Below are 23067 nucleotides of genomic sequence, written 5' to 3'. Positions count from 1 at the left end.
CGGAATTGGGTAATGGTAATTAAGTGTGGGGGGGTAGAAAAAGGAGAGACGATGAGTATCAATTCCCCCATTTTCTCCAAATCTGACCATGAACAAATATGGTTTACAGTAGAGGCATCGTCACATGTGACAATAACACAATCCCCCTGAATACTCTTGGGGCTCTTCCCCACCCAGGATACCCTGCGTACAGATGAAATTCCACAGGTGATGGAAGACTTCAGGGGCTTATTGATACTAAGCCACTGAAGAATTTTGTTCCGGAGGGACCAATGAGGTTCGACTGTTCCAGCTGTAAGTTCAGGTACTCCTGTTAAAATTACAGTAAATGGAGATACCTCGGGAGCCAGATGAACTGGACGTTTGGATCTGGGCCCCTTCTTGCCTGCATGGGAAAGGGTTTTAGGGAAAGCCTGAGGTTTACTGTTTGGTTGCTGTAGGAGCGCATTGGTCGTGGTGTGGTTAGTGTCAGTTGACGTGGCTAGGGGGGTATGAGCAGCAGGAGTTTGCTGGCTAGGAGTCACTGTCTGGGGTACAGGTATAGCTTTGGGCTTTGATTTTGAGCAGTTTGCACAAGTATTCACCGCGGATGGTATGGGGGTTGTAGGAACATTTGTTTTGGGATGAGTATTATGTACAACAGACGGTCTATCGGTGTTAACCGGGGGGACCCCCGGGCCGACCGCTGTACAACCCCCCCCAGATGTATCAAATGTTACCCTAGGCTGGTTCGGTGTTTTGGCAAGAAGTATGGCAAGCTGTTTTTCAATTGCCATAACACTTCGTTCCAAAGGCTGGAGATGGTGTATTAGTAGGTCCCTAATACTTTCATATAACTGTGAGTAATCATGGTTCAACTGACAAGGATCACCCTCCCGAACAGCAGTCAAGGTGGGACAGTGTAAATCGGACAAAACAGAAGATACAGGATTAGTGTTGAGGGAAGCATTCGTATTAATAGCTGTAGTTGGGTCTTTGTTTCTCCTATGTTTAGAAGGTTGGTTGACCTTATTCCCTTTGTTTATATGTGCTATCTGCTTGGGAACCGCACCTTCTCTCTCCCCCATAGACCGAACTTCTTGGACAGAGTTTTCAGCTACGATCAACTCTAGATCAGGAGTTATCTCGAGGTTCCCAGTAGTATCCAATTCCAAAGACAAATTCGTTGCCGACAGGTCAACTGCACTAGGAATTGAATGAACTTGCGCTACTGCATTTCCGGGCTGCAGTAAAATGGGAATAGGTGCAGCTGTTGAAAGCGGGGTTAGGGCCGTAGCTATGAGACCCAAAGATGATCTCCTAGCGATCGCAAGGTCCTGAGAAACCCTGCGCTCCAGGAGGGAAATACTTAAATTAATTGCCTCATTAGTGGAAGTTATAAATTTGTCAATAGGTCCTGTAAACTGCGCAGTTCTAAGGGCAGTCTTACTTCTGGATCCCCTTGTAACAGACATTATGGCGGAGGTAGGGGCACCACGGATAGAGTCAAAAGCACAAAAGCACAAAAGTCACAGTGCAAAGGAGGTTACCTTCAACCGGTGGATAGATCGACTGGCAGATGGCAACCAAGGGAGTAGGCCCAGCCCAGCCTGGTACAGTCTGGAACGGGCTGAAACGGGCCCACCCTTGGCCCGGGCTTCGCCCGGCGTCCCGCGAGACGGGGGTGACAGCCAATTTAAGCGCCTCCTGGCGCGGATTGACGCGGAATGCGTCGCTGTGATTGCTGGGTAATGTAGTTTTTCTACCCACGTGCCAGCACCGCACTCCGCTCGGCGGCCAGACCAAGAGTTAGAGCAGGGGTCCGGCGGCGGGAGGCGGATGGCCAAGGGTTCAGAATGCAGCGTTTTCCTTCACCTCGAGCTGCAGAAAGGATTACCAGCGGCGATTTTGCTGTCAGGTGCTTCCCGCCCTCGACCGGGGTGACAGCCAATTTAAGCGCCTCCTGGCGCGGATTGACGCGGAATGCGTCGCTGTGATTGCTGGGTAATGTAGTTTTTCTACCCACGTGCCAGCACCGCACTCCGCTCGGCGGCCAGACCAAGAGTTAGAGCAGGGGTCCGGCGGCGGGAGGCGGATGGCCAAGGGTTCAGAATGCAGCGTTTTCCTTCACCTCGAGCTGCAGAAAGGATTACCAGCGGCGATTTTGCTGTCAGGTGCTTCCCCCCCTCGACCGGGGTGACAGCCAATTTAAGCGCCTCCTGGCGCAGATTGACGCGGAATGCGTCGCTGTGATTGCTGGGTAATGTAGTTTTTCTACCCACGTGCCAGCACCGCACTCCGCTCGGCGGCCAGACCAAGAGTTAGAGCAGGGGTCCGGCGGCGGGAGGCGGATGGCCAAGGGTTCAGAATGCAGCGTTTTCCTTCACCTCGAGCTGCAGAAAGGATTACCAGCGGCGATTTTGCTGTCAGGTGCTTCCCCCCCTCGACCGGGGTGACAGCCAATTTAAGCGCCTCCTGGCGCGGATTGACGCGGAATGCGTCGCTGTGATTGCTGGGTAATGTAGTTTTTCTACCCACGTGCCAGCACCGCACTCCGCTCGGCGGCCAGACCAAGAGTTAGAGCAGGGGTCCGGCGGCGGGAGGCGGATGGCCAAGGGTTCAGAATGCAGCGTTTTCCTTCACCTCGAGCTGCAGAAAGGATTACCAGCGGCGATTTTGCTGTCAGGTGCTTCACATACCCATATAACCACCCACACACCCACTTACACACCCACACAACTACTTATATAATCATTCACACAACCACTCATACACCTCCTCACTCACACATACAGCCACTCATACACACAATCTTCAATACAACTATTCAGTCATCCATACTGCCACTTACACACCAAGACACTCACTCACTCAAACAACCACTCACCTCACACAGTCACTCAGTGACCCATACAGCCACTCTCATCCCCTCTCACATAACCAATTAGCTACCCACACAGCCACTCACTCACCCACACAGCTACTTACACACCCACATACACACTCACAAAACCACACACACTCATATACAGCTACTCACACACCCACTCACAAATCCTCAAAAGTACTCACACACCAACTCATACGCCCACACAACCACTCACATACCCACCTACATACCCACACACCACTTACATACACATCACACGACCACTCACACACCTGTTCGCTCACACACTCAGTCTTCAATACAGCCACTTACACACCAGCTCACTTAACCAAACAACCACTCAAACAGCCACTCAGTCACGCATACAGCCACTTACACACCAAGTCATTCACACAAACAACCAATCACGTACCCACTCAGTGGCCCATACAGCCACTCACAAACCCTCTCACCGACCAACTCAGCTACCCACATAGCCACTCACCCATACAACCATTCACTCACCAATACAGCCACTCACAGACACACACTCACCCATACAGCTACTCTCACACCCACTTGTTCAGCTATACAGCCACTCACTCACCCATACAGCCTCTCAAAACAGCCACTCAATCACCCATACAACCACTCACACACCCACTTACACACTCACACAACCTCTTACATAACCATTCACACAATCACTCACACACCACTCACACAGCCATACAGCCACTCACACACTCAATCTTCAACACAGCCAGTCACGCACAGGCTCACTTAACCAAATAACCACTCAAACAGCCACACAGACTCCCATATAGCCACTTACACACCAAGTCTCTCACTCAAACAGCCACTCACATAGACACTCAGTCACCCATACAGACACTCACACACCCACCCATTCAGCTACTCACACAGCCACTAATTCACCCATATAGCCACTCACACAACCACTCACTCACCAATACAATCACTCACTCACCCATGCAGCTACTCACACACCCAACTACACACCCACACAGCCACTCACACACCTACTCACGCCCTCATATAGCCAGACACTCACTCACACGTGGATAAAGTCACACAGCCATCCACATAATATATGTTAAAAGTAGTATCACTCATTAGTAGTACACAAAGAATACTAATTTAACTTTTGTAGTAGCTTAGTATATATGTTTAACCCCTTCCATGCTGGTGACGAACCCCAGCCGTCACGCTCGGCGGCGCTCGTGTGCGGATGACGGCTGGGGTTCGTCACGGCCCCGCCCTGTTCGTTTGTTTACCGTACAGTGGCGGAAACGGGCCAGCATCGAAGGGGTTAACACATAATGTTTTAGAAAACACTCACAATCACTGCATGATGTCATCAGTAATGTCATCACTGATGTCATTTGTGATGCCTTCAGTGATGTCACCAGCCTTGTCATGAGTAATGTAATATGTGAGGTCATGAGCAGTGCATTGCGGGGCATAAGTTATAGTGAGCTCAGGTAACTATAACTGCTGAATTTCCATGGTTTCTGTGTGTGAAATCTGAGCCTAACTATAACATCCCTTTAACGTTTGTTTTTTTCAGTGAAAAAAACCCGATATATATATATGTGTGTGTGTGTGTGTGTGTGTGTGTGTGTGTTAGCTATTAAACAAATGTTCAAATACTAACAGGAATCATAAACGAGAGATATAAGACAAAGAAAGTAATCAAAATGCACTCATGGATAATAATATCGACACACCAAAATAATTTGCTTTAGCTGTACTCAGCACACAGCTTGGGGAGTATGGCATGTTGCCTATGGGAGTACATCAATCGAAAATGGGTGTTCTTAAGATTTAGTGGAGGTGAACTTTTGGAGTATTTTCAACTTCATTCTGTACTCCTAACCTTTTTGTATGTTTTATTACAACAATTAAAGGAGGAGAAACAGTCTAGTGGCTAATCCGATGTCGCTGGAATGTAGGGACATGGGTTTGAATCTGGTACTTGACTGAAAAATATGCAATTAAGGGTAAATCGTCATTATGCAGGTTGTGTTGCCTTTAGTCACGTTTCCAAGAAGGTGCCCATCTTGCGGATGTCTGATGCTTACAGGTCGGGTTGGTACTCTCTTAGCTCCACTAGTTCTCAGTGTCTCCAGGAAAACAACTGACGAAGCCAATCGATCTGGCTTTTATGTGTAAGGCATGCAAATACAGGCATGCCTATGTTATTTGTGTGAGATGACACATTAAAACCAGATCTACTGGCTGGCCAGTCCATCTTCTAAATGGGCTCTTGGGATGTCTCCACCCGAACTGAATGAAGGGCTGGCCCCACAACAACTGCTTTGAGTAGACCCCCCCCCCCCCCCCCCCCATGTTCGGGTCTGGTTGTGCCCCTAGCAATAAACAAGTCTCAGTGGTAGATGTTAAGAGAGCCAACATCAGGAAACGATCATTTTCACAGAAGGTTGTGGCTTGGCACTGCTGACCGACACGTGATCCTGAGACTGGACATGCACGAACACAAGGCTTAGCTGGTGCGTGGTCCTTGCAGAGGACTGCTCCGCAGGACGAATGCCCGATGTCCGCAAGATGGTGACTACAGACACACATATTTTCTGGATAGTTTGTCTGCTCATGAACCACGCCTACTATTTCAGAACAGCTGGTCAGATTACCTGCTGCTGTGGTGCTCCTGTTTGTTTCAATACCAAAGTACAACACGGGATGCACAGGGGTGCACTCCCCCCAGCAAAATACAAAGTAAAAAAAAAACACGTGCCAAGTCAAAAAGCGCGGGGGTGTCAATCCCATGTGTCATCGGAATTTAGTGTGTCTGGCTATTTACGAGAATGAAAGAGCAGCCATTGTCCGTGTCTATGTCTTCCCAAAGGTTGAGCCATCCTTCCGGCAGAGAGGCAGGTGCAGAGGGAAGCTAGATGCTGCACACTTCAGAGACCGGGGCAGTGCGTGAGCCCGCCTCCTCGCTGCATTATACATAGCTCCTAGAAAGAGCCTTCCTCTCGTAGTAGCCAGGGTATTACCTGAGCGGACCTGGGGACCAAGGAAAGGTACCGCCCAGTTGACAGCGGCGGCGGTCGGGGGAGCTGCTCGCCCGGAGATCACCAATCAGGAAGTGTCCTGCAGCCCAGCGCCAGCTCCACCGGCGGCCGAGGCTGCGAGAGCAGTGTGACAGTGTCAGAGCCGCCGGGGGAAGCCCGGGATGTTGTTATTTCTGTAACCAAGGAGTCCGGAGCGAGCACAGCCAGCCCGGCCGGATCTGGCACCATGCACAGCCCGCGCTGCCTGCCGAGGGAGAGCGCGGAGTGAGCCGAGGGTAGGCCACCACCACGGAGAGATCCTCCCAGCTCCGGCCCTATTACATTTTGGGATAATCCCCGGATTGCTGAACAGCGCTACTCGTGGCCCCTGTTGGCGCCTGGATCAGGGCTTGCAGCCCCCGCCGCTTCAGCTGAGGAGCCCGGTCTCTCGACAGGTGTCTGAGCGGAGCTCCGATGGCTTCTCAGCAGCAGACCCGCATCCAAGGCTACCTGGAGCAGAACAAGATCGGAGCCCTGCTGGAGGTAAGCGGCCGGGGCGGGCTCGCCTCCGCCAGTGCCCTCTGCCTGGGATCCACGGCGGCCCCGGGGCTGGCGCTGCCCTAGTGGCAGGGGGCGTGGGATGGGGATACCCCCTATTCACACCTGCCGTCCGGTGCCTTGCTTGGCAGCTTCTGCACTCCCTGTTCGGAAGTTGCTGGGGCTCTCAGGTGTGAGGGGGCTGTTGAGGGCGGTGTGTTTCAACCCATGTGCTCATGTGAAGCGGTCACTGCAGATGCTCAGGAGTTGATCGTAGCTTCGTTTCCAGATGACCAGCCGGGGCTGGGGGCATGCAGGTGAGATGGCCCTGCATCCGGGGCGTGACACCCACGCAGCCTCACTGAGCTGCACACCGGGGCACACATACCCCCCTTGGCTCTGCGCATTTGATTGTGATGTCCCTAGGCAGCGGCAGGATTTCGCAGTCTTTCTGGCGGGGCAGCCCGGTGGGTGCTCGGGTGGTTCCCGCAGGAATGCTGGCACCTCCAGAGGGAGACCTCTCCCTGCACTGCTCGGAAGCCCAGACCATGGCGCTGTCCCGTGCAGGGCTGTCCCACCCTAGTTTTTGACAGAGAGCTATTCTTTAATGCGAACGTTAGCACATGTATATCCACTTTTCTGTATTATTCATTAGTTTGTTACAAGCCTTGAACAGACATTTTGAATAGGTTCACAGGGGCGTGTCCCAAGATGTTTCCTAAAGCTTTTTAAAGGGAGTCAGTGTGCGGCCAGGTCTAGTGCACATTCTTAAAACACGCAAGTTGTTTCATTTATTTGGAATTTTACTGAGTCCAGCGTCAGTTCTTTAAAATTTGGTACCAGTAGTTCTGTGTTTAAAATGCGACGAACAACTCTATAAGTATTATCATACAGACAGGTCTGGGCAAACTTTTTACACCAGAAACGGGACAAAGGTGGGATATCCTTGACTTGAATACACGTTGCTTCTCTCCATGGCTATTCGAAGAGCGCTCATTTTGTGTAACTGGGTGTAGGGGCGTAGATTCTTCGTTGAGGTGAAATATTCATTTGCTTTTGATGTCGCTCTGTCATGAAGATGCGTTTCATAGCGAAAGCATATTTCTTCAAAATGTACTAAAGAAATTAAAGACAAGACCGAATGGATGCTTCTGAATTTAGGTCATTAATGTTCTTGAAGTCTGTGGCACTGTCTGGGTTTACTTCTGGCAGCTGCCCCTTCAAATATTAATATAATCCCACTTTCGTTTTTCTGTTAGCAATTCCAATGTGGGGCTAATTCCGTTACAAAAACACCATGTTGTAATAATGTTCCTGAGTTTGGTAGGTCAGGTGACAACCTTTGCTTTTGAGTTTACCATAAAAAGCAGTGCTAACATGTTCACGGGCATTGCAGCTCCTGTCTTACTGAAAGTTTGTTTGCATATTTTCCCACTGTGGGGTCACCTTGTGCAACCGAAGAGGCAGTTTGCTGAACTGATGTAGTTAACAGTGGCATGAAATGTGGCCAGCATGTAATTGCAAATTACATCGTCCGTTCAGTGTGTCATGTTTTTGGGTGGTAAGCGCATAACTTGGATCATTTGAAGGGAGCTCACTAATTCTAGGAGAAAAAACGTTTTCTTAAAAGGAACTCTCACTCATTGAATTTTATTCAGTGACATCCTTCATCATCAACTTTTCCCACGATGTTCTGAGGAAAGGGGCGTGCCACAACCTTTTTCCTTACAAGGGAGCACTTTTTAAGTCAAAGCGTGTGGGATCTGTATGAAGTGATGTTTTAAATTGCCTAGATGGTGCCCATAACAATGTCTATTTCGGGGTCAATAGGGCAAGATTAAAAACTGGGGAAGACGGGTTGAATGGAGTTATTATCACTCCTAAGCCCTAAATAAGATGATCATATTTTATCCACCCCTTCATATAGATCTCACATTCTTTGCCTTAAAAAGTGTTCCCTTGTAAGGAAAAAGGTGTCCCTTGTTAGGTAAAGGCATGTCACTGAATAACATTCAGTGAGTGAGGGTTCCTTTTAAGAAAAAGGGTTTTTCTCTTAGGAGTGGGCTTCCCTCACACAATCCAAGGTTGACTCTCTTTTGATTGCTACTTTGTATACTGGAGGGTGAGTCTCAACCTCCTGTTTCCCTCTTTCTTCCCTCTCTTGATCTGTATATGGTAGTTGTATACTAACAGCTGTTGGACACCTCTGTTGCCGTGTGGCAAATGGTACTGTTTTCCTCTCTCAGTTCAGTGATGATCTAAAGTGATTTAGAAGATGGCTATCCCGAATGCAACATCCAACCTTTCCTAAAGTATTTCATTGGGGCTCAACACTGTTTTTGGAAACAACAGATGTGAAGTCTCATTAAATATTTTATTGATCCGAGTCAATGGTTGTTATGTAAAAAGGCAATCAATGTGTCATACAGCAGTGGAATAATGTTAATGTAATTCAGAAAAGTGCCTGGCAATATGGTGCTCAGTGCCAAGTGCATGGTGTGTGGTATACAAATATCCCTTTGTTTTTTCAGCAGTTAAATAACTCATCAGTTATACAAAATATTGTTCTGAAGTATTACATTTCCTTGTACAGAAAATGCCATAAAGATGCCAATCGTCAATCTTTGTGTCTAGAAGATATTGATGTTTCAGCCGTTTTAGTTTGCTTTACAAGTTCTTCATCAGGGCAAAATATAATTCATCTGTTTGATACATGTACTCACATACTGATGCGAGATCCTTCAGGACAATGGGAGATGCTAAATGATCAGCTCCAGTGATTACACTTAAAAAAAAAAAAAGGTCTGGGAAGACTTGAATATTTCGAATTGGAATTAATCTAAGTGACCACCGTTAGTGTTACACTTGGGGCATGTCAAAAAATGGAATGGGCACACCCGTAGTTCTACCCAGATGTAAGGTGGCTTCTGATACCAGGTCCTCCAAGTCAAAGCTTTGTCTTTGGGGTATTGGGGAAGAACTTACGGTTAAGCATTGCTGAATGGAGTAGTGGCCTCCAGCTCAGCCTAAACTGGTCCAACAGTTGTGGACCAGCATCTGTCCTAAGCAATTGATGTCTGTTCAGGGCAGCATTGGAGATTAGAGTAAAGACAGGGCTGGATGATGAACGGCAGCGTTTGATTATCTCGACCAGGGATAGCATATCATGGAGAGCTATCAGTGGCACTCCTGTCGGTATAGGTGTCCTTCATTACAAAGCATAAGCAGTAGCTGAAAGAAAGTCAGAGCCATACAAAGTGCAGTGCACGTACAAGCAGCAGCTTTGCTTCAAGGAGAACAATGTAAATGATATATCAAGACACTGGTATAGTATGCAAGAAACGTACACCAACAGTTGATGTGTGATTTCTACCCTAGCTCCCATCTGGATATCAGAGATGTTGTCTCTAACCATGATATTTTCACTCAAATAAAATTTTCCTCTGCAGAAAATGTTATTTATTCTTTTCGCTTCCAACAGCCTCGTTTTGAATGCTAACACACAAGTGCAAAACCGAAGGCCTAAATCACTCTGCCTTTGTTATGCATGGGTACTGGCGTACATGTTCCAGTTTAGTCACTGCCAGCATCTAACTGAAAATAATTAGCAAGGTCGTGGTAATGATTCTGGGTTTCCATGAATGGGCAAAGCTGCAGGCTTCAATTGTCGGGCCCAGGTGTGGAGGTTCATTAGGAACAATGTGCATTATTTTGGTGGACAGATTTAGAACACATTTTTTGCAGTATTTAAATGGTTACCTGGGATGCTGTTGTGCAGTTTATGCTTTGGTTCAGCCTTCGTACTCTCAGAATGGAATTATTGAAGTTGTTTGTAGTATTTAACAACTGGATTAAATGAAAAACCTTACACCCATTTCTTTCTTCACATATGGAATGTATTGACTTACTACAGGTTTTGTTTCTACTTGCTATCCATTCTTCTGTAATCATATTGCACTCACCGAAGGAATCTCATCACATGCATTGGAATTGCTACATATCTTAAGAGTCATCCTTTAATGAATGAGCTAGAAATGCATTCTTGCCTTACCTTGCACATTTTTTGTTATGTACAATCTTCCTGCTGTGGTTTGATGCAGGATTTCATGAATTCATGAAGTCTGAATCTTTGTCTGTGAGTTGTTGGCACCATGGCATGGCCCTTGATTGGTGCATAGACTCCAGTTGACAGCTTCCTGTCAAACTCCATTCACTACTGTAGAGGTGCCTGTTTAATACTTGCACAGCATTTCCACTCTTAATCCACTTTCACAAGTTTCTGTGGCAAACTGTAAACCCTACCAAAACCATACTAGGCGTGCACCTACTTCATGCTCCTCTCATGAAGTTCAAGACGATCAGAATGGCAGCACCCATGGCTCAACAACATAGCCTGTGCATATGACGTCTAGTCAATCTACCCAGAAGGATTCATGAAGAAATGTTGTGCCTCAGGTCGCCAAAAAAAGTTTAAAAATACAAAAAAATAACAAATGAATTGAAAAGGTGGAAGATGTGACAATCAAATATACAAATCTGTATGACACAACAGGGTGGAGAAAAATACAACTATCAGGCATAATTACAAATGAGCTTAAGGTCTTTTTTGTGCATACATGTTCTTCACTTGCAGGTTATACAAAATGGTCCTACACATATTATTTGATGTATGCTACTGATATTGGCTATTTGAAACAAAAAAATGAATGCCAATGCTTTTTATACAACAATTTAATATGTAGATTAATTTCAGTGTATACATTAGTTTATGCCTCACGGCTAGATATTATTGTGGCTATTGCAGAGTATTTTATTAAGAACAATGAATTATCTATTCCAATTTCGACTACCATTTAATTTTTGAGTTGTATGGTTTAAAAAGCACTGAACTGTTTGATATGGCAGGCACCGTGCGAGTACGAATTTCAATTCTGGCAGCCAGTTCAATTTTAATTTATTAATGACCTGATGCTAAGGGACATTGCCCAGTGGACCATGCAATATAAAGCACATTTGCTCATGCATCTATAACAATAAGGGGCTTATTTACAAGACCCTCGCACCGCTGGTCTGTCACTTTCACAATGGGAAAAAGTGATGCACCCTCGGTACAAGGAACTTGTAAATAAGCCCCTACATTTTCTGTTACCGTTGTACTTCATCAGGGCCGGACTGGGAACAGCAACCAGCCCTGGCAGGTTGCTTCTCCACCGGCCCTGGGAACTGGAGGGGAGGAGGTTGTTAGCAGCTAAGCACTGCTCCCGCTTTTCTTACAGAGCGCCGATTTTGCAGCACTGCTTCAAAACCACTCTGCAAGAAAAGCAGCCCGCTGCGGTCATAAAACCGTCCCCCACCCTTCCGGCCCACCGGGGAAATGCCCGGTGCCCGCTATGGCCAGTCCAGCTGTACTTCATCACGGGAGGATAGTTTCTATTATTAATTCTATCATAGAGTGCAAGACGCAGGAAACAAAAATAAATATTGTTAAGTCTACGTCCTTTGCCTCTCCCCTTCCTAACTAATGGGTACCCAACCATTTAGTGATGGACGGAAATTTGCTCAAATCCAGTGGCGTAACTAAACTTGAGGGGGCCCCCCTGCAAGGTACATGGAGGGGCCCCTCCGGACTCGCTCTGGAGCCTCCGGACAGGGTACTGTGCTGAGGGGACCTCCTGAAGCTTGGGGCGCCCCCGCACAGCAGGGGCTGCAGGGCCCTTTGTTACCCCACTACTCAAATCAGCCAATATGGATGCATTATAGTGCATATGTAGTTACACTTCATTCCCCTAACAGGTGTACACTCTTGCCATTTACCTTTTGTATGCTGATCGATAAAAATTGAAGCCTGATTTTCTCACACTCAGTGATTCCATCCCTCAGGCACCAGGTATTATTAGCTTTCTCCTCTCTCGTCTTCTACAGCAGCATTCTAATTTGAAGTCACATGTGAGAATTACCTGACTGTTGCATCCCAGCCTAGAAAATGTTGCCGGTTGCACTAGCAAGTCAAACCTTCTCCGGCTGTAGATGCCACCCATTCAGTCCCAGCTTAACAAGGCCCACTTCCTCCAGCCTTGTGGTTTTATGTTCAGTGCAGTAGGTAGTTGAGTGTGAGGATTCAATGAGTTTGAAGTCCAGCAATTGGTTGGTGAGCGAAGGCCAGTGGTGCATGGAGAAGTAAAGGTTGTGGGGTTATTCCAAATCTCCAGCAACACACCACAGTTCACCAGTGCAGAAAATACATGAATCACAGTAATTGAGAGGCATTGGCACGTGCCGAGTCCACTCCTCGAGGTAAGCACCTACAGCAGTCTGTGAGGGTAGTTACCTGGGTCTTTAAACCATATTCTCAAAGTCAAGAGTTGAAGACCCTGACTTTCTCTCCCTCCTAATATTCTGGAGGCTGAAGATGGCAAGGTATGATTGATTGCTTGCTTTTTGCTCAGGGAGTAATCTAGTGCAATTCAACATTAGTAGATCATTTCCATAACGCATTATAAGGTGTCAACTTTGGCTGCCCTTTATTTAGAAAATTTTGACTCTGAGTTTGTTGTTGTGATGATGGCCTCACAGAAGGACCGAGATTCATTGTCTCCCTTGGAAAATTAGTCCAAATGTCCTGAACTAATAAAAATATATTTAAATCTGGTGGTCTCTCAGTGCGGCAAGATGATGCCAATGGTATAAAGACCCTCGAATTTTCCGCTTACTTATCTCCAAGATGAGTATACGTTTACACTTCATTAATGCTTTGTATTTCAGATTAGAACTTTTTTTTTCACTTGTTTCAATTTTAGGTCAATTTGGCCATGACCAATACCTGAAATACCCATTAGAGTTACTCGTTTGGACCATTTTATAATCGTCTTGTGAATAATTTACATGACAACCATCATTAGTTGCCTAAAAAGGCAGTATGAATCCCATCATGGAACCAACCTGTATTCAGCCGCGAGACCTTGCGAATCCAGGTCTGTAGTCTCTTCACACAGAACGTGAATCTTAACGTCTTAAGTTCGATAACTTAGTAATCTCTTTAATTGTAACGGTTAAACCTACACCGTTCCAATACATTATTGTGCAATTCATTAAACACTGCAAAAATATTTAAGTAGGGCTAGGAAAATGAACGTTCACATTCTTATACACATGATTTGGTGTTCCCTGATGGAGAAACTCAAAAATGTACTCATTAAATATAATTAATACCTTACTTTTAATGTGAGGCGCGAATTCTGCAATTTTCCCAAGGCTAATTAAATGATGGTAGTTTTGCTTAGTCAGTTTCATGGTACTCAGAATTTATATCCTGACTGCAGAGACTACAATCAAATTATAGCCTACCCTGAGCCTTTCTGTAACTACACCTAATCGTTATTTTATCAGGACGAAATTACTACTAATCTACTAAATCATTTAATGGCAAATGTAAATCTTTCAGACATTTCTGTGACAGCAATCAAAGAAGTAATTGAATCCTACCTCCACTGAATATATTGTCTCACTCGTATCAGACCCTAAAACTCCTTTAATGTTTTTTTGTCAAAATATCCTGACCATAACTGTTCGGTTTATACAACTAGGGGCCCAATGTAGGTAATCCCAGATTACCGATTCTTAAATACCGAATCATACCGATTCGGTATTTAAGAACTGGCAATCGGGATGTAGGTATTTTTACCGATTCAATTACCGAATCGGTAAAAATCGGTAATTACCAAATCGGTATTTACAGATTCGGTAATTGCCACTGATTCCTATGGGCCTTGAGGCCCATTGGAATCAATAGCAATTACCGAATCGGTAAATACCGATTCGGTAAAATTACCGAATTTACAAGGGGGACAGGGTGTCACTTTGACACCCTGTTGCACCCCAGATTCTGGCTTGTGTGCAATGTGACACACATACATGCCCTTAGGGCATATATGTGTGCCACATGGCACCGGTGTACATGCACAGATGTGCATGTACACAGAAATTCATAATTTACCACCAAATATTATTTGGTGGTAAATTATGAATCGGTAATGGCCTGTGGCACTGTTTAAAGTGCCACCTACATCTGAATTTATCGAATTGGTAAATTTACCGAATCGGTACAATTCAGGCCACCTACATGTCAAATCCAAAATCCCGGTCGGTAAAGGCCGAAATCGGCCGTTACCGACCGGTATTTGGCGACCTACATCTGGCCCTAGGTCTGTTAACTTAAGAACAATGTACTGCCTTCATAGGGAAAACTGTTTTACATTTTAGATGAACACCCAATGGCCATTACCTCTCTGGCTGAGATCAAATTGATAAGAGTGGCTCAGGCCACCAACCTACTGAAAACCCAGAAGAGCCACACATCTTTAAACGCTGTAGGACAATCACCTTTCTTCCCTCTGCACCTATTGTCAGCCAGAGATCTGTAAGCATCTGCTTACTGAAGTTTGTTTTGGTTAAGCATTCTGCAGCACCAAAACTGCAACTCACCACAATGATGATTACTTATTTCCTGTCGTCGTTGACGGGGTAGCTAACTATTCTGGGGCACCAGCATCATTGCCACACCTTTGATATGGTAGAGCTTGTGATACTATAAACATCTTTAGGGCACATGACTGGTATTAAAAGAAGAATCAACAGATTGATGTGTTTCTTTCTAAAGAACAAAGACTTTGCGTCCTTTTCCCTAGAAGGAGTAAGACTTTACCAGTAAGCTTGTGCCACTGGCATCTGATCGCTCAATCTACTTTTTATGTGCCATTGCTGGGGAATTTTGTGGCAAAACATGTTACCTCGTCCAGAAAAATGTTGTTGACACCTACATACATTTTAGAGTGTCATCTTCCAAAGACGCTGCCTCACTGAACCACTACCTTAGGTAAATCAGGTTGTAATTGGTCAGGTGCTTGCACTAATTAAAATATGTTAAAACATTAATCGCACCAACAATTAAACTCCATTAAGAAAAGAACTCTGCGTGTAAGCTTGCATTAAAAATAGTGTGAGTTAGCTGCTTACCCAGCCCTTAGTACATGATCAAATCCTTCGGCATCTTTCCAGCGTCTAGCATCCTTATATTGCACCCCAATCCCTGCATGGTAAATGTGGGTACCCTCAGTGGAGCCAAAATCATGCGCAGTGCTGCTTAGTAAGTGGGGAGGGGATAAACAGCCTCTGTGTGTGTCTGTGTTGACTTCTTTATGGTAGTATAACTGAACATGTGAATGCAGGTAAGTGTGTGTTTGGGGGGCTCTAAGGTGCGCTTTTCTGGTGGCTTGACAGCTCACCCTGACCAAATAGTGTCCATAAATGACATATCATAGGCATAGTTTGGCACGTGGGACAGGTGTATATGGAAGTTTGGTGTGGAAACAACACTGATACGAACCAGACATAACAACTGCAAACCAATATCTGGTATTTTTTGCCAAAAATACAGTTTTAGATGTTACTTCTGTATTTTTAGAAACTGACATGGTTATGTTTCATACAAAGTATTGGCCTTCTGGAATGTATTTAAATCGGTAATTTGAGCCACAGTCTAGGCTGTGATTAGAAGGCCGATTGCAGATTTTTAGGTTGAGTCTGGGCAGCGCATGCGCTGCTCTGCAAGGCATGCTGTATTCAGTTAGGTATTTGAAGCTCCGACCACTCTCTGCCCATATTTTTCATTGGCTTGTGTGGTTGTCCTTTGTAAATGCTGGCTTCTGATTCCTTAAGCGCCTTGTTAGTCCCTCCTTAGTACCACCTTGTCTTCATTTGAAACCTCCCATGAGGACTGGCCCTTTTATTGCTGTTGCTACATGGCATGTTTTATTTCGTCTTTATGCACTATTTTCTTTCATGGGGTTTGCCCTCCTGCAGGCATGATGTGCTTTCCTTACATTCAGCACGACATGCAAGCTTTGATATGATGATATGATAAATGGGACTTGTAAAGCGAGCGTACACCCATGGTTTCTTGGCGCTGGGACAATGGCGGCCACTTCCTTGCAATGCCATAGGTCTTGCATTTAGAAGAGTTTGAGCTATTGGTATTTTAAATTACAATAGCATAAACTCTCACAAATGCGATAGCTATTGCATTGCAAAATAGTTTTTTGTAGTCAAAGCCCCCATGCCGCACTTTCACATGCCCCTTTCTTTAGAAAAGCTGTGTCTAAGGAAAGGTGCGCACCTGCTATTAAAGTGACACTGCGGCATGGGGGCTTTTACAAAAAATAGGCATTTGTTTGACAAACAGATGCTTTTTTTGTAAAAGCTCCCATGCCACGGTTTCAGTTTAATAGCGCTGCGCACCTTTTGTTAGACACAGCTTTTTAAAAGAAAGGGACGCGGCTTGCATGCATGTGAAAGTGTGACATGGAGGCTTTGACGACCCAAAAAATATTTGCAATGCAAAAGGTCTCGCATTTGTGATGGTTTAAGCTACTGGCCTTTACAATGCCAATATCTCAAACTCTCGCAAATGCGGAACCTATTGCATTGCAAATGCTTATTATTTCTTGGGGCACTTACGGCTACGATCATTATTTCAAGACTCGTGTCGAGTCGTTCCATCTTCTAGATTGTGTCCTACAGAAGTGCGACAGAAGCTCTAATTAACACTTCAATACTGATAAGGTTTTTATGGTATACACTACAGCTGTGTAAAATTGGTGTAGCCCTTCTGCTGCATGACCCTGGCAGCCCTATGTAATTTATCTCTAACATTACTGCAGGAGCCCGAATCGAGTCGTGAATGAAAGCAATTCAAGGCAATTTTGGTGAATTATAGCTTCAGAATGTAGGGAAAAGGACATAGTTCAGTTAACTCAATACCAACAAGAGTTGATGAAGACCTTATCTGACCTTCATGCCCTAAACTAGTGAAGAAGAGAAAACACGTCACTAAGGTAATAGCAGAATCCACATTTATTTAGATGCATCATGGAAATGTGTTGACTGATGGAGAACATCAGCCACCAGACTCCTCTGGAGATGGAAAACACAGGCAGTATATAAACAAATGTCCACAGTCAGCAGTCATCTGATTCCCATAAGAGGAGGCCTGTTCAAATAAAATGTTTCACAGCTCCTCAGGTGTGTGACATAATTTGAGCAAGGGTTCCTCAATTAGAAACTGTCCCAGCTTCCCTAAATACCATAGCAAGTAAAATGCTGTACAGTTCAGCCTTGTACAGTGCTAAATGGTAAGTAATGTGCGGGGACCGCAAATATCTCAAAGCAGAAACAGCTATTTTGTGTTCCTCCAGGGTTTACAGGGCCAAAAAGTGCCCTGGCATTGAGGAGAGGAGCACTGGTCAGGAGGTCATCTGCACACACAAATATATTTTATTTTTGTTTTCTCGTCATAGGCTCTGTTGTGCATTTCATTCATCTTCGCAACAAGGATTATCTGTATACTGACCGGAGCTCCCTTTTGTGTCCTTCCCTATCAAAAGTATTCTTGCATTGGAATAATTTCCCACCAAGATTACGGTCTCAGCCTGTTGATATTTAATGCTTATAGACTATATGATTTTCTTACCCTTATACGGCTGCAAGGTGGCTTAGAAGATGTACGTGCTTTTACCTCAAATCATTTCTTAAAGATCAGTGTTTTAAAGAATGTGGTTATGGCTGTTACAGGCAGCAGAAGGTGCATTCTGTATAAATAGCTGTGGGGTCCTGACAGTTTGCAAAGTGTAAAAATGTACACCTATTTAGGGAGAGTATTCGCCTCCGACCTGATAAGCAGATGCCACATTAAGCAACAGGGTGCCAGGGATTCGGCTTATGGAGGGGGCTTTAAACTCATTTTATAAATCTGTCACAAGAATGCATTTCAAGCATTTAATTGGTATCTATAAGCAAAAGTCCCTTCCTCACTACTTTATACACTTCAATATTTTTCTTGTGATTCCTGGGTTTTCAAAATACTTGAGAGGGAAAAGTTTGCATAAGTTATGCTCTTTTGGGTCTCTCCAGCAATAAAAGTGGTGTGTTTGAAATTCGCTTTATGAAGCACTTTTTATTTGCCAATGGAGCTATAATTTTTTGGGTCTACTTTTAGATTCATGCCACAGAGGGATAATTGCAACAAAACCTCTTTCAAATGGCAGGAACCACAACTCTTTCATTAGGAATTTTAAGTTCACTGAATAGCTTTTTAGGTCTCCTCTAGTCAGTGCTTCCACTGTCTCTTCAAGACATGCTGTATTCAGGATATGGGCATAAAGCGCCGCCAGCTTTCTGCCCATCTTTTTAATTGGCTCCTGACACTGTCTTTTGTAAATGATGACTTTTCATTGGTCAATAGGCTTAGTAGTCCCTCCTTAGTACCACCTTGTCTCTTCTTGTAACCTCCCATGAGGACACTCTCTGTTACCTGTGTTGTTACTGCCTAGGTTTTAATTACAGCCTTAGAGCACTATTTTCTTAAAGGGCTTCAGGCAGGACGCACGCTTGGTCCTAAGCAAAGCTGGCAGTGGTTACTTTACTCACTAGCACATCTCACGTTTATATGACACCTTCAATAAATTTCCCTTCATCAGCGCCACACAGAGTGCAACCTAATCCGGAATGAATATAATAATTATTTTTTCACATTTCAAAGCTACTAATTGTATATATGGACATAACAATTTGAATGTACTCATGGTACTGTCTTGCATGCAATGCATTATGGGGAGGGTGGATTTACCATATCTTCGGCAGGGTGCTGGTACTGCACCCCGCAACAAGGCTAGGCAAAAATAATTGGCATTTAAAATGCCAATAATTCCAACTTTGCAGTGTGCAGTATTATATGTGGCCAAAATCGGTCTTTTGGCCACATAAAGTAATGCACCCTGCAACATGGCTAGGTAAAAAACATTGGCATTTACAATGCCAATAACTCCAACAAATGCGAACCCGATTGCATTTCCAATGCAATAGGTCTCGCATTTGTTAAAGTTAGTACTGTTGGCGTTTAAAATGACAATGATTTTACTTTTGCTTTTTTATACCATTGGCAACAGTGCTATGCAAATATCATAACTCCACTGGAAATAACTAAAATAAAAAACATTGTCATTTTCAATGCCAACAGCTCTAACTTTTTTTTTTTTTTTAAATGTTTTTATTAACCAGTCGCAAAGCATGAAAACTTACAATCACATCGTGAAGCATGGTGAGAAGAAGTATGAGCATAGAAAATTACGACAAGATTTTCCGACGTGAAATACCAAAGGATGCGAGCGGTGTTCCTTTTGTGGTATACATAACAGTACAAACAACAACATGGGTGTACAGCAATATAGTCAGCAATAAAAACAGTGCTAACAGTGGTCACATATAGGAACATGCATATATCAATTCGCCAATACGAGTCTGTAATGGCAAGTAGACATCTCTGCTGAAACAGTAATAGCAACCATGAACCGGACAGTGACATACCTTGCACAATCTCTGTTGAGTATTGAGCGTTAAATAGTAGTGTAGCGGACATGCACTGCCGCGGCTTGGTTCACAGATTCGACGGCTAAATCCACACAAACCACAGGGAAGGCCCATTAACAGGCCGAGTCCGGCTCGGCCTGGCTCCCCGGGGACGCCTCCGAAGGAGATGCTCTATTTCGGGACCATTGCAGGAAGGGCTCCCAAATGTCTCTAGGGCGCGCCGCAGACGGCATCAATTCCCAATAAGTTCCAAGCTGTGCATGGCCATACGCCACATCAGAGAACCAATCATCAAATTTCGGCTTGGTCTTACGCCCCCAGGTGATAGCAACCCTCCTTTTAGCATACAGCAGCAATAGCGCATGGAGCTTCCGGCTAGCAGGCGCCGTATCCACAACCCACCCAAGAATTCCCAGTAGTGGTGATGGATCATCCTTCCTGCCTAGGATCTGGTTTGTGAACAGCTCTAACTTTAACAAACGAGAGACCGATTGCATTGCAGATGCTTGTTGAAATATATTCTGAGTCTTTACAGGCAGGGCCCTATGTCCATTCAAAATTGATCCTGAAAAGGACATCTCTCTTAATGAGTTTAGAATAGACAGAGAATTCTGTTCAAATTTGAAACTGTAAGTAAACAAATAAGGGAGGTCTCCTTCAAAATCCGATAAGGGACGAGGAGTAGTACAAAAGAAATGACTGGGGTCCCTAATTTACCATAGAATTGGAAGAAACAAATGCCTACTACAAGTTGATACAGAAAGAAGGTATCACTGCCCTTTGAATGTCATAACCACACATGTAATAAATCACAATAATAGAGGAAAAATGATCCTGAAAAAACACTTTAGAATGATGTGTAGAAAATTGTACAATTTATTCAAACAGTAATATATTCATAAAAACTTCATAGTGCCATAAAAACAGATTAAAAAGGTGCAAATACGCACAAAGAATACATTTAGAGATTGTAAACAGAGTTATCAATTAAGACTGTGCAAATAAACACGAAAAATACATTCAAAAGTTAAAAACAGAGTTGTCGACGCAGCGTTTCGGTGTTATGATGCGACCTTCATCAGGACAAATTTCTTAAAGGGGAAATCAATCAATCCTTCTGAGATGATTAGAGGATTTTGCGTTGGAGTTTTCAGTCTCTTTCTCATGGAGTGGTTAGGTATCTCTGGGTCGTTATGATTTCCAGAATCTTATAATCTTGATGTATTTTATTATTATCATTCCGAGCGTCACTTCAGCTTAGGTTGCTGACGCCTACAAATACCTTTTCAATTGGTAATTGCATTTACAATTCAGTTTTGTCCTTTTGTACTGAGTACACTTTTTGAGAGAGACAAGGGAGCCACCGTCTTTCTGATGATCAGGATATTCCACTGATATGGGAATCAGGCCCGATGAGCAGCGGTTGTCTGGACTCAATAATACTTTTTTTGTTCAAGTACCGCTATGTTTATCGCGCTCTCGTATTTATATGTCGGCCTCCCTGCTCCACTTGAATCTCTGATGACAACCGCTGCTCATCGGGCCTGATTCCCATATCAGTACCACACAACTTCTTCCCGATCAAAACATGTACCCCTGGCTCCTGACATGTGAACGGATCCAAAGCCCCTCTCCAGCTTGTTTTCACATAATTGTCTGGCGAAAAGGTCCACTGTCAAGGCAGACCATAACCATGCAAAGCTTGTCATAAGATCGTTTCTAACATCACAATGTTGAGGATGGGGAAGGATATAATAGAGAAACTGTGTTCAGGTTAGTACTGCCCCTAAATCAAAATATGGTTTTCAAGTTACTAAGAATACTTGAATTTCAGGGCAGCTTTTTCAGTTACTGAAAACAGAAATGAGGCAACATTATCTATTGTGCCAAAAAAAAAGGCCAGCAAGAAATAAGAAAAGAGAAAGTGACTAGAGTGGTAAAGGAGGGTCAAAGAACAAACTTCAACAGAGCAGGACAGTTGATATAAAATAACAAGAGGACACGGTGCCCACTAAACTTACTATCCCATGAAACAAAAGGAATTTGATGTTTATATGAATACAAATTTAATGTAGAAGATGGTTTTTCTAGTTAACCTGGAAAATACTATTCTGTGTACACTTACCAACTGTACACACCGCCACAATTTACTGGCGGGATTAACTATTTCCTGCAGTTGCTGTTACTTTGAATACACACTTTTGTTCATGTGTGTTAGTTTCCTAATGTAGGTCCCTTCCACTCTTGTGTACCCCCCCCGGCACTCCCATCTTAGAATCTGGTTTTCTGTCAGCCTGCTTCATGGTGCTCTTGCTTCCGTCCTGTGGCTTAGTGCCTCCTTGTTGAAAATGGCAATGTATATGCACATAAGCGGCGTTCATTTGTGTTCACTGTACCCCTTGTTGTAAGTAGAACGGATATCGCTAAACACTGACTGTGTTATCCCGCCAGCATAGACCCATGCACACACGTACACGACAGCCATTTTAGGCACCATGGCCTCTCTGCCCGTTTGTTCCCGGCACCCCTCCCCGCGCGCACTGCTCATGCATCGGCCATAAAACCCTCTCCCTCTGCGTGACCCTGCCCTAGAAGTAACCCTCCTGCTTGACCCACACCCCCCATTTCCTCCCAAGAACACCCTTCCCCTCAGCTGACGAGCCCCCCCCCCCAACTGCACTTGGCCTTTCGACCTGGTCCCAAGTCCTAAGACCAAGCCTCATGGATGTACACCCCCCCTTTTCCTGCCTAGCATAACAAAACCGGGATACACCAGCCGAAGTCCCCAATCTTATCGCCTGCCCAACCTTTGATCTGATCATCCCCTCCTGCCCTCGTGTCCTGTAGGAATGTCCGGCTGAGAGATCACAATCTCTTGTTACATTCAGGAGGGGAGGATGACATCTGAGCGACTGGTATGGGAATAGGCCTGAAGCTGGGATTCCAAGCATGCCTTTTCCTACTTCAAAGCGTCTTTATTGTAATAAGGAATGTTTGTGCATCATAAACATGTGTATAAAAGACGAAGCCTCAGAGAAACTGTGGGGTGGTGGTGGGGTGGTGGTGGTGGTGGTGGTGGTGAGGGGCACCAAGAGAGAGCACCTCCTGAAGACACTATGCGAGTGTCCGAAATGACAGGCTCTCCTCATGAGAAATAAAACTCTGTTCTTGTTTTCCTGCTTCCAGCGCCCGTCTCTTTTATTTTGTAATTGTTCAAAGATGGGA

General features: G+C 44.7%; 1 protein-coding gene across 1 annotated transcript in view; it reads left to right on the top strand.

The window, feature by feature from the left end:
- The first annotated feature begins 6158 nt into the window (after positions 1 to 6158).
- Positions 6159 to 23067, top strand: part of C4_1H8orf34 (chromosome 4_1 C8orf34 homolog) — a 1074551-nt gene continuing 1057642 nt past the window's right edge. The window contains exon 1 of the mRNA XM_078685630.1: positions 6159 to 6429. Coding sequence (XP_078541756.1) covers positions 6361 to 6429 — 69 coding nt within the window. The 5' untranslated portion in view covers positions 6159 to 6360. The remainder of the gene's footprint in view (positions 6430 to 23067) is intronic.

This window comes from Lissotriton helveticus, chromosome 4_1 (genome assembly GCF_964261635.1).
Source record: "Lissotriton helveticus chromosome 4_1, aLisHel1.1, whole genome shotgun sequence".
Classification (NCBI taxonomy): Eukaryota; Metazoa; Chordata; class Amphibia; order Caudata; family Salamandridae; genus Lissotriton; species Lissotriton helveticus.
The sequence above is the reverse complement of the archived record's forward strand: the minus strand, read 5'-3'. Positions and strand labels throughout refer to the sequence as shown.